At 40.4% G+C, this 17,837-nt stretch overlaps 1 protein-coding gene across 1 annotated transcript in view; it reads left to right on the forward strand.

Moving 5' to 3' along the window:
* The window catches only part of LOC146488281 (uncharacterized protein KIAA0825-like), a 38,038-nt gene that overhangs the window by 16,259 nt on the left and 3,942 nt on the right, over positions 1–17,837 (forward strand). Inside the window, exons 10-22 of the mRNA XM_085122944.1 lie at positions 2,761–2,951; positions 3,502–3,646; positions 4,547–4,683; positions 5,442–5,532; positions 6,851–6,902; positions 7,972–8,176; positions 8,669–8,732; positions 9,195–9,247; positions 10,143–10,276; positions 10,912–11,019; positions 11,838–11,890; positions 12,528–12,678; positions 13,431–13,539. Of these exons, the coding sequence (XP_084979070.1) occupies positions 2,761–2,951; positions 3,502–3,646; positions 4,547–4,683; positions 5,442–5,532; positions 6,851–6,902; positions 7,972–8,176; positions 8,669–8,732; positions 9,195–9,247; positions 10,143–10,276; positions 10,912–11,019; positions 11,838–11,890; positions 12,528–12,678; positions 13,431–13,539 (1,493 nt within the window). The remainder of the gene's footprint in view (positions 1–2,760; positions 2,952–3,501; positions 3,647–4,546; positions 4,684–5,441; positions 5,533–6,850; positions 6,903–7,971; positions 8,177–8,668; positions 8,733–9,194; positions 9,248–10,142; positions 10,277–10,911; positions 11,020–11,837; positions 11,891–12,527; positions 12,679–13,430; positions 13,540–17,837) is intronic.

Consider the following 17,837-nt stretch of genomic DNA (forward strand, 5'->3'; position numbering starts at 1 on the left):
AGTCTTGTGGTATCGTAAACTCTCTTCATATCTCTTTGTTCTGCAGCTTCCTCTGCTTCTCGCGCCAATTCGTCGATTCTCCTTCTCTTATCTCTCCTGCAGCTTCTCTTCACCTCATGGTTCTTCTCATTGTACCTCTTTACCGCGGCCAACTTCTGCTGTCTTGTCTTGGTGGCTTCCAGCTTTGCTTTCAGCATGCGTCTCTCCTCGACAAGTCTCCAGGTGGTCTCACTCATCCACGCCTTCCGCTCTCTTTTGGCCTTTCCAAGGACTTCCTCACATGTGGATGAGTACATTTCCTTGATCTTAGTCCACTCTTGCTCGATACCAAGCTCCGTCTCCTCCTCATCCACCGGTTCGTTGTACAGAGCATCATATCTGTTGGTCAGTGAAATGACAAACTCCTCCCTTACAGTTTGGTCTTTAAACCTGTAAGTGCAGTATTTCTTCCTTGAGGTCCTCGGCTTCTTCAAGGCTAACAGTTTCATCTTGATCACCACCATGACAAGATGATGGTCTGATCCTGCATCAGCACTCCGCATCACTCTGGTGTCCTGTAGTGAGCTCCTCCGCGTTTTGTTGATAGCCACATGGTCAATCAGGTTCTCAGTGATCCCATCAGGCGATCTCCATGTAAGCTTATGGGATTTCTTGTGCGGGAAGAGTGTTCCCCCGATAACAAGCCCATTTGATGCACAAAAGTCACAAAACATTTCACCGTTCTCGTTGATGACTCCTTCACCGTGAGTCCCCATGGACGCCTCCCAGTTCCTGTTGTCTGAGCCCACCTTCGCGTTCAGATCGCCGATAACCATGGTGAGATCTCTCGCTTTCCGATTATTGTAGGCGGACTGAAGCTGGTGGTAAAAGTCCTCCTTTTCTTCCTCCTCGGCTTCGTTCGTTGGTGCATAAACTTGGATGATTGTAGTGTTCTGACACTTAGACTCAAACCTAGCAGAGATAATCTGCTCAGAGATTGGCTCCCACTCTTTCAAACTCTTTCCTGCCTCCTTTGACAGGATCAATGCCACACCCTTCTCGTGTGGTGCATCATCACCTGCCAGACCAGAGTAAAGCACCGTTTCTCCAGTCGTCAAATGGACCTTCCCGGCCCCTGTCCATCTTGTTTCACTAACTCCCAGGATAGCGAGCCTCAACCTCTTCATTTCCTTGGCAACTTGGTGTACTTTGCCCGTTTGATACATAGTTCGTACATTCCACGTCCCGATTCGGGTACGGTACTTGGGGGACAATAGCTTCGGCCTTGACGGCGTCATAGTTTGCCCCCCTGTGTTGGTGATTGGATGGGTTAAAGTTACTCCCCCTTCCAGTCCTGGGGGACCGTCCGGGGCAGGTCTAGCTGTAGTGTAAGTTTCTGTTTAACCCTTTAACCCCTAATATCTTGGGCCCATACTTTTCTTATAAATTAAAGTACTACATGGAGTATTAAAATATCAAGAAGATTCACCTTGGGTGATCATATCATTAATTCTCATATGACCTCAGGGGTTGAATAAGCATTGATATTACATGGAGAAATTTGATGCTGATCACTGTTAGGGTTTAAAGGGTTAATTTTGATTAGGCTCTTTCTTCCTTTCACTTTGCATCTTTCATTTGGCATGTCGTGGCAGGGCTGAAAGTTTATTTTTGGCTTTGGGAGCACCTGTGCTACCAGATATAAATTTCTAGGCGCACTGACGAGATTTTAGGCGCACAGCTAAAACTTTTAGGAGCACAACTTAAAATACTGTTAGCACCGAAAAGAAAAATCAGAAACTTCAGACATTTTAGTAGTGATCATTGATAATGGTGTCATGTTCTTATTTTCGCTTGCCGATCGTTAATCAGCACGGTAATCTTTTATTTCAATCGTGTGTTTGTTTCTTTCAGTCTCTTACTGTGCGTTTGAGATAGCAATAATACTGTTACATTTTTTTGAATATTACATGGATCACCCGACTGAAATTGATTCATTTGGCTAATTTCTGTAGTCAAGGTTAGGTTGATTGATTTCTGTCCACTGCTTAACCACTTTGAAGACAACTGCTGGAGTTGGGTCAAATGTGTTGGAAGGCAGCGGTTGGCTGTTTGAGAACAAATTTTCTTTTTGTAAATGAGCATTTTGAAAAAGAGAATAAATTACATTGTTGACAGCGCGTTGACTTAACTGAGTTAAAATTCATTGTTTCACAGGAAATACATAACACTTGTTCTTACATTGAAGAAAAAAAGTCTCTTAAACCAGATTGTTTAAACATTATCGACAAAGCAAACTAAATTGCGCGAGAAGCACATGTTTCAGAAGGTTGCCTTCACTCGTACGTACGTGTCAGCGGTGCGGTAACATAACGTAGAAGAGTCTGGGGTAAAGTCTGGGGTGGGATGAAACACGAACAAGAAATTAACTTGGGGAAACAGCAAATAAAACACACATTGATGTAAGAAAAACGGTGTAACTTTCTCATGTGGAACCTAATTGCATTACATCCACATTTGAATTTATTATTTCAAGCTTCTGTTTCGTGTTAATCAGGCAGAGTACACAAGAATTGTCAGGTATGGAATCAAAGTGGCCCTGATTCAGGCGCACTGAACTTGGGCGTTTTTAGGTGCATGAGTGCGACCACATATGATTTTTAGGCGCAAAATAAAAAATCTAGTCGCATATGCGACCAGCTGGTCGCTAACTTTGAGCCCTGCATGGTTATAAGATTTAATGCATCTGATCATGACCCAATTTTTTTAATTTTTTTACAGGATGGAAGGTGCTCATTTTCTGTTCAGATGTGGAACTACCACCTTCAAGGTCTGCGGCATGACCTGTGGATTCATTGCCCTCCTGAGAAAGCGCAGGAAATATTTACATCTGTTCTTCACAATTCTTTGGTCACCTTGACAACAAGATATGGCAGAGCGACCCCCTCAAGTAGGCGTACCAAACAGTTCAGGTAGCACTTCCTGGTTTTCATCCTTTCATCTTTGCTCAGAAATATGCATTCATTACCAGCTACACTTTCATACACTTAATAAGGACTTGTGTCTTCAGTTGGAAAACAGTCAAGATTTTCAAGAGGGAAAATAATACAACTACAAGTCGCAATTCAAAATATTAATTGAAACGTAGTTTCTTGTTCTTACTGAATCAATATAGATGTTGTGTAATCAGCCAAGGGATATCATTCAATAGTTCATCATTATTATATAGACTGGGGGAGTGTCTTACTGGAAAATACACCACTTGTAAACTTCATATGAATTCTCAATCTAAAGATCCTCTGGGTTTGTTCTTTAATTTATTATTATTATTATTATTATTATTATTATTATTATTATTATTATTATTATTATTATTATTATTATTATTATTATTATTATTATTATTATTAATGTTCTGTTTGGACAGTACAGTGAAGTGCAACACATACACTGTAAGCAATAAAGTGATGTACACAACAGTCTAGATAACTTACCATGTTATCATTTCACATTTCATTTCAGGTCAGACATAACAGCCATTCTGTTATCTACCCTGTCGTTTTTGTGGTCTTGCTGTAAATCAGTACCATTCTTGTTGGACGCTCGCTGTGTAGTTGCTCCTTTTCCAGCTATTCACAGCTTATGTTCCTGTTTGTTGACCACACTGGTAAGATCAAATATCTACAAAGATCTAAAATGTACTGCATAATGTTACAAAACTTGTTATCTAATGTTTGCTTCACACCGTATCTTTGTGGTATATACATGTACAGAAATTTTCCATTTCTACTGGAACTTGTCCAAGTCCCATTATAGCCGTAGATCCAATCTAAACTTCAACATCTCAAACAAAATGATGGAATAAAATCTTGAAGGTGCAAGCAGTGCATACAGATGTGTCATGGTACTGATCGTAAATGTAATGGGTCATCTATGACAATGATAACTGTGGAAAATTCTTCAATGTGTAAATAAATTTAGACTTAGTTGTTAAACTTGTCCATGTTGGAGATCAAGTTTTCCTGGAGAAACTGGCTTATGTTTTGGCCATTGGTATACCTGAGTTTTCTACTTACTTTATTTCTTTTTTGTTTTCTGACATCGAATTGGGAGGGGAGGGGGATTGGGGCTGATTAGTTAGAGGGGGTTAAGCTGGGTTAATATACACTATAGCTCTTATAGAGACTGATTAAAAAAATTATAAGTCAAAATATAGGATTGTTGTCCTTAAAATGTATCATATTTCAGTGATCAGCATCAAATTTCTCCTTGTAATATCAATACTTATTCAACCACTGTGGTCATGAGAATTAATGATATGATCACCCAAGGTGAATTTTCTTGATATTTTAATAACTTCTCCCCAGTACTTTTATAAGAAAAGTATGGGGACAAGATAGGAGAATTTGCTCTCTGATATTAGGGGTTAAAGGGTTAAGAAGGTTAACAGGAAGGGTTGTAAATGTGATTTCCCTGGTGTGATTGTGATGGAGGGTTGCCCAGATATCGATGCTAGTCCAATCTTTGTGACATATTTTATACTGAGCATTGGTCTGTGTATCTCCAGACTATAGTAAGCTGTCCTTTTGATACCTTATGTTCCCACGTCATGACTGAGCGACCACCCAACCCAGAAGTAACAAACTCTGTGACTGCTTGGTTGTCATGGTTACACCCCGAAGTCTTTAAAAGCCACGAAGGAAGGTGAGTAGGTAGATAATACATGTATGTCTTTTGGCACACCTGAATGAATAATGAATTGTTCACTCAATAATTGGTAAATAAATTAAATTAGTAAAGCCTTGAGTTCTCAGTTTTAGAATGAGCCGTTATCGTAAGAAACTTTCTTGGGGTGTGGCATTCCCCGAGGTATCCAAGTCACTGGCAACAAACACATTGACACTTCTGACATTTCGTACTTTGTGGTCATTTCCAGCATTCTTTGAATCTTTATTTTTCCATTGCAAGTTGCAATTTTTTGTTGTGTATATTGTCACCTCCAATTGCTCAATACATTTTCATGTTGTAGAAAGCAGAATGGCATGAACATCCTCATCGTGAAAAGTAATTGCACTCAGAGGAGGTAATGCACACAACAAACAATAATTATTGCAACTTGCAGCACAACACCTTTCGGCAACAACTTGCATAAACATGTTGCCTCTATTATGGGACTCTTTTGTAAACACGTATTTTAACTGACCGAGGACAAAGAGTTTTGATCAAAATTTGTCAAACTTTTTGGTAGAGTTTTGATAGCAAGCTTCAGAGAGTTTACAAGGAAGTTTTTAATTTAAACTCTCTTTATACAATGTATAATTATTCACTATTGTTTCAATATATGTAAACTGATAGCTTGAAGCTGCCAGTCTAGATATGCAAATCTACTAGGGGGATTATTTATATATGAAAACAAACTCTCCTTGCACCATTTTTGTTTGTTTATTTGTGTTCTTCCACAGTTTGGCTGCTCTTCCAGACAGACAAGCTACATTTGTGCTTTATAAACTTGTTGTAAACCAGCCAGCTCCTCAGTGGCCACTCTTCCTACGAGTAAGTCAGCAATGCCAAAACTGACGATCAAAATTATAGAGTTTCAATGGATCTCAGATTACTTGATAGATGTACACTGTAATCGTGTCAAAAATCGTGATGTTTTCACTCTCTTGGCTTCGCTTTGTGACCTGAACTGACGTTGTTCTCATCAAGGAAAGGAAATGTTAAAAGTCAGGCTTTTATTGTAAATTTAGTACCCAAATTATGGATACCACTTTCTACTTCCATCGAGCCATCAGCCTAACTGAACTGATGCAATACAGAAATGGGCTGTTGTAACCGACCGGTTAGCTTGGTTTAGAGAGCACTGGACCGCCACGCGTGGGGTCGCGGGTTTAAGGCCCCGTTCGGACCAACACTCAGGGTCTTTAAATAACTGACGAGAAAGTGCTGCCTTTGTATTGACATTTGCAAATGGTTAGCCTTTCTAGTCTTCTTATCACGGGACTTGTTTCTAATAACACACACACTGTTCGAAAAGGGTAGGGGACTTTGTCCCCGGTGTGGTGCTCTATCTCTACATGTATCTCTGATTTCATGTCTCTTTGGGTGGGTGAGATCAATATATAAACTGATAGCGGCTGCCAGTTGCGCCTTTGTATGCTGACTTCCCATCTTACCGTACAGTAGAACTGTAAACCACCATGAGACTATGTGATTTGTGCGGTGTAAATACATTACCAAACAGCATTACCATATTTTGATTACAATTCCGTGCAAAAATCTTGATCTCTTTGGTTGCTCCTTAACAGTAATAGATCTAGTTCTCCGGTCTGCTAGTTAACTCTTACATGTGGTATTCAGTTTTCTCTTTAGAGTTAATTTTTAATGTTCCAGATAAGGGAGGGATCTAGAGCGCTTGCTTCTTGACCCTAAAAATTGAATGGTAACCTTCTAATACCGAAGTATTTTTGCGCGGTTTATAACTGTGAGGAAAAAGCAGATCGTAGCAAGGGTTATTGAAATCCACAAAAAAAATTCGGGGAAGCCACGCATTTTTCAGAGATTGGTTAACCAACAATTATGTTAAAAGAGCTTTAAAATATAAAGTAATGTATGCAATTTTTATTTTCAAATTGAAGCTTGATTACCTCTGAAAAATGCTTGGTTACCCCCAATTTTCTTGGAAAGAACCATAGCAATTGAGCTCTCAAAATTCTTCTTTAACACCGTGAATTTGAAAGTTGTCTGAAACACTGTTACAACTTTTATGATATTAATATCACAGGTTTCCCAGCCGTTTAACCGTTTGTCTTCACAGTGAAAGCTACTTCCTGAACAACTGAAAAACTGAACATCCTCCATTATTTTCTAGGCCTTGTTGAGCAGAAATGCAAGACTTCCTGTAACTATTGTCAAGTATGGAGGTAAATTCCGGATTGCTGTCATTAAGTTTTGAAGTCACATTTTGCTTTCTTCACACGCATATCAAACTTATTTCTTTGTAAATTTATACCAGCCGGCAACGGGCAAGCTCATCTGTAACGTCAAGGTCCCGTAAAGCTTAAATGAGCTTTAGCGAGTGCACTCTCTGACTGGTTAAAAATATTGTTTTCAGAAATATGAAAACGAGGATAATTTTTCATGGGTCATTTTTTGGAAAGAGGAGAGATTTTTCCAGTGGTTTCTTAGAATTGAAAAAAAAAAAAAAAAAAAACCACCTCATCATAGAGCTTGTAGAGAACTCAAAAGAGTGTAAGCACTCCTGGTACATCTTGGGCTTCCTCAACAGCTTCTTGATCTCCCAGTATTTACCTAACTCATGTTTTTAGATTCATAACAAACTCTCTAAAACTTTCTTAACCTCTCTAACAAGCACGGAAAAGCGCGTGGGAGAGAAGCACGGTTAGTTGCAGGACTGAGATCGCACTACGTCAGAATCTGAGAAAAAGAAATGGACCAGAATGGAAAAAAAAATGGCAGCTAACGGAGTTTTAAGATCACATTTACGTCAAACGGCAAAAACGAGCACCTGGCCACGATTATCCTACGTGAAGTTGAGTAGTTTTGTGTTAGCATCAAAGGCAGAATTATTTTGTGCTATTTTCATTCATTTACTAATTCTTTTGAGGAAACAAAAAAGCCAATCTGACGTTTGTGGTTTGCCGTGAGCGCGATCTTCAAAAACTCATTAATAATTCATAGGCCCATTGACCTATCAAATGGTCGATAAAACATTACTTGCAGTGGTTTTAAAACCCGGTAAAACGTCCTCCTTATTAGTATGCGGTGTTTAATGCTTTTCTCGTATGCTAGTTTCCAACGTTCACAAAAGCATTATTGTTATGAACTCTCTTGACACACGTTTTTCCAGGAATGTTTTTGAAGCATTTCAAAAACTCGCAGCACGTGTTTTATCGGGTCTAAAACCACTCGGCTGCGCCTCGATGTTTTAAATCCATCTTGAAACTGATCTTTGCTTGACTGTACCTTCAGACCTTTCCAGTCTAAGAATGCCAGTGAATGCATCAGCGACTGCCGAGCCTGTGGCATCGTCCTGGTTTGAGGAGGAGATGGAGACATCGGAAGCAAATGCCAACAAGTTTAACGAGGGTTTGGTGTGCTCCATTTACCATATACTCTTCCAGTGTTCAAATGATTCGTCAGGACTTGTTAGCTTTCTTATGGCCATCGTTAGCAGGTATAAAGATGATTAATGCCTTTTACATGGTATTAGATCACGTCGTAGATAGGTCGAACTGTAAATGGTTTGAACCCAGGGGCCAGTTTCTCGAAAGAAACATTTATCACCAAAGACACTTGTCGGGCCCGGTAAGTTACCGGGACTTTCGAGAAACGGGCCCCAGGAGTCATGTCATAAGTATGTAAATTATGATCATCCAGGTGAGTGTAGTCCTGAGAAGGACTGTTTGAGGTGACATTTACTGACGTTTCGACAACCTGAGCGGAAGTGACTTGACTCTGAAGATGACTTCCGCTCAGGTTGTCGAAACGTCAGTCAATGTCACCTCAAACAGTCCTTCTCAGTACTACACTCACCCGAATGATCATAATATACGTACTTATGAGTCAGGTCGAGATTGGGTTGGGGGGGGGGGGGGTACTTGAGGTGGACGAGGTGATAACGAATCTACGTATCCTAAATAAACGTATGCTCTGATTAATCTTCAAGGGAGGATAGCTGGAAGCTTTTTGACTCTGCATCACCAGGATTAAAGATTTCAGATGGTAGCGAGGTATGTATCAGGATAGCATCAATGATAGAGTCCCCCTTCGTGTATGATGGACGGGCATGAGGAACATGATCAGGGGACGAGGCGAGCCCCATGGCAAATTCCCTGTTTTTCAACACTCGGCCTTTAATAGCTGGTTGAAACAGCAGGGAACAAAGATAAGAGTGTTTGTGATTTTCCCCTTAATTGAAAATAGACCAGGAATAGGGGAACATTTTACAAAAAAAAAGGGTCGAAACCTCGGCTTTGCACAGATTACACATGCACAGGGGCCCTCTTTATCACTTCAACACATCCGCTCGTGCCAATGCAAGATATGATATATAACTCCCTATTATTTTCGTGCTTCAACAACTTAATCACGTCCTCTGTGCTAAGGTTTACTTCAAACTCCTAAATTTAAACCAGCTGAAGTTGATTTGTGGATGTCTTTGCTCATTTTATTTGCTCTTTCTGTTTGGCCAGAGTCCTGTGTGGTTGGATTGTGTCTACAGGACATTTGACCCGTACATTGTCAGGTGAGAAACATTTCTTTGAACCCTAATGGGATCCCACTTCACAAACGCCCCAGCTTATCTACTACGACCATCTGTAACACGATAACGGGAGTCTTGGCGGTCCACACTTTTCTCTGTGCTCACTCTGCAATAAGTCTATTCTTCATTAAGCTTTCTTGTCACATTTACTGATATATGATTAACAGCGTTTTCTGTTCAACCTGTTTTAAATGCGCTGTTTGTGTGGGTGACTAAATAAAACTGAAATAAATTCTGCAGCTTGACTTGAATGTGAAGTGAATCGACCCGCGTTCACCTTGTGCAGTTTTTTTTTTTCAATGCCTACCTACGTTTCTCTTTGTTTTTTTACTCTCCTTAATAGTGTACACGGAACTTTTGTCTCAATTATTTACCCGTGCAGCTAAAAACAATGTGATTTGTCGTTGTAGCTGTTCAGTCCTTGTATATCAGTCATCTCTGCAAAGAATAATCCTATCCACTGTGGCGGAATATGAAATACCAAGAGATTCTCTTGGAAATACATACATGTTTGTGTAACGATATGCAAGGCCGTAGGCCCCGTCTAACCCTTTTTTGTATATAACTCTGTGGGACGCTAAAAAACCCACTCACTGTTCGCAAAGAGTAGGGGACGTAGTTCCCGGTGTTGTGGTCTGGTCTTTGTGTGTGTATACTCTCATGGTGGGCGCATTTGATCATCACGTCATGTTAAAATGCGCGTTACAAGTATTAAGTATTCAGTATTCAGTATTCAATGATTATCTCGTGGTCCGCGTTTTGAGACATATGGTTTTAGTCTGGGAACAATGCGTCAGTGCAGTTCTTTCCACATACAGCTTCAAAGCGGCAGATTGTAGGATTAAAAAACTCTATCGTTTTCAATTTGTTTGGCCAGGTTTTTGTATCCATCGCTGTTGCTGTTGTGTGAGCAAGACAAGAAGGTGACAAAAACCTACAACTTTACATCAATGAGTAATCTGCCTTGTGGATGCCCACGGAAGAAGTCTCCGAAAACAAGAGACACCAAAAGTAAGCTTCTTTGGATTGCTCTAAGTTTTCGAATGATTGTCAATTGAGTGTCGTAAAACCAAAACCAAAGTAATTGGTAATTGGCTCTAGCCAATCGCAACAGATGCAAACAGCGCAATGAACCAATCAGAACTCGAAGCAAATACATGTAACCGGTGCCAAGCACGGGAAAACGCGTGCGAGTACGTCACGATTGGTGTTAGTTTTGCTTCTCATTGGTTAACAAAGTGGCACGAGTTTTGCCAACCAATCACAGGGCGAAGTAAAGCAAAACAAAGCAAACACGAAATTACTTCCGGCACTCAATTAAAACCGTTATAGCAATTTTATTTAGATTCACCGCGATCTACTTAAAAATTCTTATAAGTAAATTTGCAAATGGCTACAATCTTAAGCATTTTTTTAAACAAGAAGTGCTCTGAAAACGCTTGGCAGGGTGACACCGTTCCCTAGGATCACAAATATAATATATTTGATTACCTTCTTTTTGATAAGAAATAATGAAGTGTGCAGTGGAGTTGGGCGTCAGAATACCTCCTTTCCTCGCTTTGTTGTATATAGTTTGGTGAGCTTAAACTGAGTTGTTTTCCACGATGTAGTAATCCTGCTCATGACCATTGTGTTCTTCATTGCAGACCAGACTGATGTTCTGTATAGCGCTCTTCAGGATCTCTTAAATCAGATGACTCAATACTTTTGTGCCATTCCTAAGATAATGTGTCAGTTTTTGAACAAGCTGCAAGGTATGACTTCAGTTGTCCTCTGTACCGGCTATTTCGAATTTCCACTTTCTCTTACAATTTTAAATTGTTCCCCTTGAGTTCTCCTTTAACGTTTGTAGCCGTCTTACAGAAAGTAACCCTGCAGACTAACCTCGTTCAAGAGGACAAATTCTTTTGAATTATCGACTCAGAAACTAGGTTGGCCGGGCTCGGAGTGGAGTGAATACAAGAGAATATTAAAGCCATTTTTGGAAAGGGTTTACGGCCTAAATGACGATACATGACTCAACTTGACATCACATTTACTGTGATTGAGTGTGTTTCCTCAGTATATAAGCGATTATGTTAAGCGATATAACAAAACAGAAGAAAGCCGTTACACTGTATTCCCTCGTTGAAAACAACAAATCTGTTATCAACGGATCGAATAAATCAGAAGCTGTGATAATAAGGCCAGCTGATCTAGCATGAATCGTTTAGATTTTCCAAGTACTCCAAACTGGAGTAGATGTCAGATACTCATTAAAATGTCGAGCTCCAGATGCAGCGACCCTTGGAGAGTCACGGTTTCCGTTCCCCCTCACCCGTGGAAGTATCGTTCTTAGACGTAAACGTAACTCAGCCAAGTCGGGAAAATGAGCCCGCGCTCCCCCCCTCCCCTGAGAAGAGGAAAGCCGGACCCGAGGGAGTGGCGAAAATCGAGCCTAAGACGGTACGCGAGGGTAAAGTGTAGTCTAGAAAAAAGATTGAGCTCATTGCCTTACGAATAACAACAAACGAAATAATAATTTTTAAATAATCAAGGCCATAGGTCTAATTGTTAACTTCTAAACTTCCAGAGTCGGTGCATCAGAAGTCCACGGAATTATCCAGTGAAACAGCTGGGATAAAGGTGAATGCAGTTAATTATTTTGAAGAAAACTTTATATTTCTAGTAAATTGTTTTATGCCATAAATCGCCAACCCAGTAGTGGGGAGCTTTCCAATGATGGATCACTCGGTTGTATGTTAAGGCAGAGAGTGTGGAGTTGCCGAAAAACAAGCTTGTTTCTGTGCTAATTGCAGTGCTGAGTTTCAAGGTAAAATTATCCCTTGATACAACTTCATTTATTTTAATTTATAGCTTCCTGTTGTTGTTGTTGTCCTTTTTTTCTTTAATTTTTTTTTGAAATAATTCTTAGGCTTGACCGCTTTACTGCAGGGTCAACTTGTCATATTTTAGTGCTGCGTTCCGCCATATTTGTTAGTAAAAAGAGTGTGAATGTTGTTCAATACAGCTGAACATTTTGGCAATTTATATTCATTTTTTGGGAAACCTTTAGGCAGGAAAAAGTAAAGATACCTAGCCGTGTTGTACAACTTTCAGGAGAATACATTGCCATGAAATTGCGTCTACGATCTATTAGGATTTTAACTGAATGTGCTGTAGCGCGCGGTCGGGGGACTGAGACAAGTGTAATGTGCTTTCCGTATTTCTTTTGTTGTGCATATCACTCTTCTTAAGAAATCAATTCTTTTTCTTTCTTCAGGTTCTGGCCAGCTTGTTGTACCGCTGGCTGATGGATATGGACAGAGTTTGTTCTGTTTGTGATGCGAAGCTGAGCTCCGAGAGTCAAAGAAGCACAGCCATGTTTGCTGAAGTAGTCTGGCATGTACTTGTCAACCTTGGAAGAACTGAAGGTTAGTGTTACTCATCTCCTGTTGATCGCTCATTACTTCGGAGCCCTGTGGCGCCCCTGCTCTTCACTCTTACCTGGGCCTAACTTTACAGTGCATTGTAGCCTGAAAGTAAGCTCTCCAAATGCGGTATCACGCGAGACATATATTTGGGGCGCGAGCGGCGAGCGAAGCAAACCGCGAGAGGATTGGGGTGGGGGCAGGTCTCCTTCTTTCGCTCCCGCCCCAATCCCCTCGCGGCTCTCTTCGCTTGCCGCTCGCGCCCACAGATTGGAGAGCTTGATTGCAGGCTATATGCATTGAGAATATCCTAGCCGGATATCACTTGACTGTGAAGCTGGCTTCGTGGTTGTCGGTGATTTTATTTCATTCGTTCTTTGACATTTTTGTTTTGTTAGATTTTTTTTTTGTTGTTGTCTTTTGCTAAACCAGATTTGTGCTCATATTCGAAATTCAGTATTTAAACCTGAAGTAGGATTAGTTTACAGAGAAAGGGAAAATGCTCACTGTGAAAGCACAAATCGATAAGGCGAGTGACCTCCAGCTTAGTTTTTTTGTCCTTCGAAGCCATAGCGCCTTCATAGCTCCCATCTTTTGATGTTTGATCGTCAACCCAACTCTACAATGACTTTGAAGCGAGCTTTACAGTAATGCCACCACCTCAGTGACCTCACCTCGCTCTTGCAGAGGAATGACAGAAACCTTTGCAATAAAGTTAGGAGAATTTTGATGCTGACTTGTATGAACTTGTTTAGGGGGTGTACGGAATCCAAATCTTCCGTCAGACGTCGATGCTTTGCTGATTTCCAAGAGGGACTGGCTGAACCAGAAAGTTGGACAAGTCAAGGCGCAGATCGCAAGCCAGTACGTTTGCCTTAAATTGAATTTTATCAAAACTTAACGTCAGTGTAGAATATTTAACAATTATTCCACTCGCGCTTGTTGGATATGAGGTGACATACCTCGTTGGCGGATGTGTCGAAAACGAAGACCCAAAAACGAAGACCGAAGACCGAAGACCCTGTGGTCTAAAACGAAGACCCTGTGGTCTAAAACGAAGACCCACTGGTCTAAAACGAAGACCCTGTGGTCTAAAACGAAGACCCACTGGTCTAAAACGAAGACCCTGTGGTCTAAAACGAAGACCCACTGGTCTAAAACGAAGACCCACTGGTCTAAACCGAAGACCCACTGGTCTAAAACGAAGACCCACTGGTCTAAAACGAAGACCCACTGGTCTAAAACGAAGACCCTGTGGTCTAAAACGAAGACCCACTGGTCCCACTGGTCTAAAACGAAGACCCACTGGTCCCACTGGTCTAAAACGAAGACCGTGTGGTCTATTTTTGCATAAATTAAAATGTCATCTGAGAGCGCGACAAACTTGACAGTTACTTGACAGTCACCGCAATGGACTGTAGATGTTTGATTTGTTGAGGCTGATCTTACTCAGAGGTAAAATTTGCAGCATAACACAAAACATTTATTTAATGGCGATCAATTAAAGGAGCGCAAAAATCGACAAAGACGGCAAATTAAGCGTTAATTAACATACCAACTAAGGTGGACCAAAGATCCGTAGGAACCACTTAATTCCCGGCAGTTCGGCGATCCGCCTTATTTGTGAAATCCACTAATCTGCTCTTTTTATTGTAAACGTACGCAATCTGTTCGCTTTTAAAAACAGGCCAAATCCGTCGATGCCCGAACCTATTCACCCCTACCCTCCTATACAGTAGTTTAAAGCGGCCTATTAAGAAGTTAAAAGTTGTGACTTAGGGCTTCAGAAAAGAAGCAATCATTTCATTGGACTTGTCAGGGTCCCAAAGGGGTTTAGGGCTCCAGGGCTCCGGCCTTAAAAATGCAGGGCTCCAGGGCTCCAAGGCGAAAATTTCAGGGCTCTAGGGCTCCACATCATCTGCTTTAGGGCTCCGGGCTCCACTCTGGTCTACAATCTTGATATGTAAAAATTCTATTTTTAACGCTAAATCAAATACACAGATAAAAAAGTCAGCAATTCCGATCAATTGTTTTAAGCCCAAGCAGCCAGTTATATTATCTCCTATTATTTAAAAGTGGATTAAATATTAAACTTGTTTAAATGGAGTTGAAAGACCTGCACGACTCCAGCTGTGTGCCCATTGTCTTGATAAAAGCCTTTATAGTTTTGCTTTAACAAGCATGTCTTAAAGCGACTTCCCTTTTCTATAAGAGATCAAGGGAGGTTCCTTGCATATCTCTCTTAGTAGCAGCAAGAGACTATGAGGTAAGAGAGCGAATCCCCCATACATGCCCCTCTTCCTATGAAAATTTTTTTAATCTATTTTTGTTTGCGTTGCTATTTAATGTCGACATCTTATTGGTCAGTTAGAGTGACGTCATTTAATTTTAAACTCAATGGCGGATTATAATTTTCCAAAATAGCATGGCGCGAACTAAAAAAAGATTGAAGATAATTATCATGGGGCACAGGGATTCGCTCTCCTACCTCATAGTCTCTTGGTAGCAGCTGGTTTTGTATTAAATGCCATTTGTCCATTAGAATATTTTTCACACATGGCAGTGATGGTTGAAATTGTGTCACGAAGGGTAAATGATTTCCTTGTGCGCTTTCTGTTTTTGTGTAAGAGCGTTCTTTCTTTCTGCGAAGTTAATTTTGGAGACGATTTTGTCCACCAGGTTACTAGGAAAACCTCTCGATGCCAGGCGTGTTTTAAAGTTTTAAATGTTTTCCTCAAACACTACTTTAGAAGAGTTTGCCCTCAGAAGCCTAAGGGCTTTTTCACGCCTGCTGGGTGGCAACTGTTATAGTTTGTGTACTGAAATGTTTCAGTAGGTTTGTAATGTGTGCGCACGTCAAGAATCGATTGTTTCTCGAATCTCTCTCCCTTATAGACTGTTGTATCCAAGAATGTTGGTTCTAATTGTGAGACTTCAGCGTTAAACTTTATGGTAGGGTGGTACGAATTTGCTTGCTCAATGAAATTTTCTATTTCTTCTTTGTTTGTATTCCACAAGCAAAATACATCGTCAATGAACCTTTTCCACGTTACTGGTTTGTTAACGCTCTGCCTTAAGATCTCCTTTTCTATAGATGCCATAAAGATGTTGGCAAAAGCTACTGTCATTTTAGTACCCATGGCAGTTCCGTGTGTTTGAAGATAGTCTTTCCCGTTAAATTGGAAGGAGTTCTCCTTCAGTATAAGGCTGAGCATTTCTCTGAGGAAATTTGTAGCTATAGGAGGGTTATTGGCATGAAAGTTCTCGTATGCGTTGTATACTATAGTGATTCCTTCCTCCTGTGGGATGTTCGTTTAAAGGCTAGTGACATCCATTGAGACTAGAAAAGCGTTTCTAGGCACCCTAGTGCTTTCAATAAACCTTATGAAATGTGTCGTATCTTTACGATAGGAGTCCTGTATTTGTTAACACGCACAACAAACACAAAAAGGCAGTAATCAAGAATCAAAGCAATCTGGGAACTCGAATGATCAAACTTGAAAATCCTGGGCTCCGGGCTCCGCGCAAAATGTCTTTGGGCTCCGGGCTCCACAGCCAAAAAAGGATCAGGGCTCTAGTCAGTAAAATGATAGGGCTCCGGGCTCCACAGCAGAAATTTCAGGGCTCCAGGGCTCCAGGGACCCCCCCTTTGGGACCCTCTGACTTGTAGAGGTTCACGTCTTCGTTATAATGATTATAGTATTTGTTACAGTTTCAGTTGCGATCTTGCGATTTTGTGATGATTGACGAACATTATTGCATTTCTCCTGTTCATCTAGTGCCATCAAGAAATTTGTCGTTTATTAGGGAACGCTTGAGTGGTAGTGTTACGAGACAGATTTTAGAAGTCCAAGGTTTGGTCCAACTTGTTTTATTTCGTGAAGAAAGTTGAGGTTCTTACAGCACAGGATCAGAAGATCGGAACTACAGCGTGTCTACAGTGTTTCCACAGAATGCGCTACAGTCTATCTACAGTGTTCTACAGTGTATCTACAGTGTTCAAAGCAGCTATATTTATGTGAAATGCTAAAGTTAATTGGTTTTTCTAAAGATAAACGTTATTGTTATGCGAAAACTAGGTGTTCGCAGCTGCGATGAGTCGGATCGTGAAAGGAATAAGAAATTAGATAGAGTTTCTTTGTTCGTGCAAAATTTTGGAAAACTTAAGATATCTGAAAGGCTGAATTCCAATACAGCAATTCAAGTCGCTAACCTGACAGTGATCGAGTTTTACTAAGATCCTGTCAAAACAGATCTTACTTTAAGGCTAAAAGGAGAGTAAAAATTCAACTGAGAACGATTGAGTTGGCATCAAAGAACCTTGAGGTGTGCAAGTGTGCGAGCGAAGCTAGATTTTAATGAAGCTCACTAAACTAATCATTATGCGAACTCCGGCTCAAAAGGTGTGAGCGCGCGCGAGCTTAAAACAAACGTTCATTAAAGAAAGGCTTCCAATTTCACAGCTGAAAACACCTTCCAAAGGAAATAATAACTTTTTAAAGACAAGTTTCCAGAGGCGGTGTGTTCCCTAATTGAAAAGTTAATTTGCCGAAAATACTAAGAACTCAGTTTCCATGAAGCAAAAATGTAATACAAGAAAGTGAATAAATATTTAGGCTTGAGCGAAGAATGAAAATAATGGAGTAAAATAAAGCTAAATATTATCGCATGTCTACAGTAGTAGTAAAGGTTCTTTTAGAGCTTCTATTGGGCAGTTGAAAGTAACTTAATTAGGGCTTCAAAAACAAACAATTTTTTTTTTCGTTTTCGCAGAGTTCATGTTCTCCGATTATGATTACTATCACTGTTACTGTTTCGACTGTTTGTTTCAGCCGAGAACTTTATTTTGCGATTTTGTGATCTTGTAATGACTTGTGAGTTTTCACGCTTTGTGTGCCAAGTTGCACCTTTTAATATAACCATAAAATACGAGAAATTGAAAACTTTGGCCGGGTGCGAATCGCCCCATATGCGAATCATGCGTATTCAAAAGACATTTATAAACATGATAAATGGACACAAATTTCGAGCGTTAACAGAAAGGTTGCAGTTTCAACAGATATATTCACGTAGAACCGGGTCTTGAATATGAGCGATTCTGTACCTCGGATGACATTTAAGAATCTTTTAATTGATTGATTAGTTTGTTTTTATAACTTGAT

Source organism: Pavona decussata, unplaced genomic scaffold (genome assembly GCF_977016875.1).
Source record: "Pavona decussata unplaced genomic scaffold, jaPavDecu1.1 SCAFFOLD_11, whole genome shotgun sequence".
NCBI lineage: Eukaryota > Metazoa > Cnidaria > Anthozoa > Scleractinia > Agariciidae > Pavona > Pavona decussata.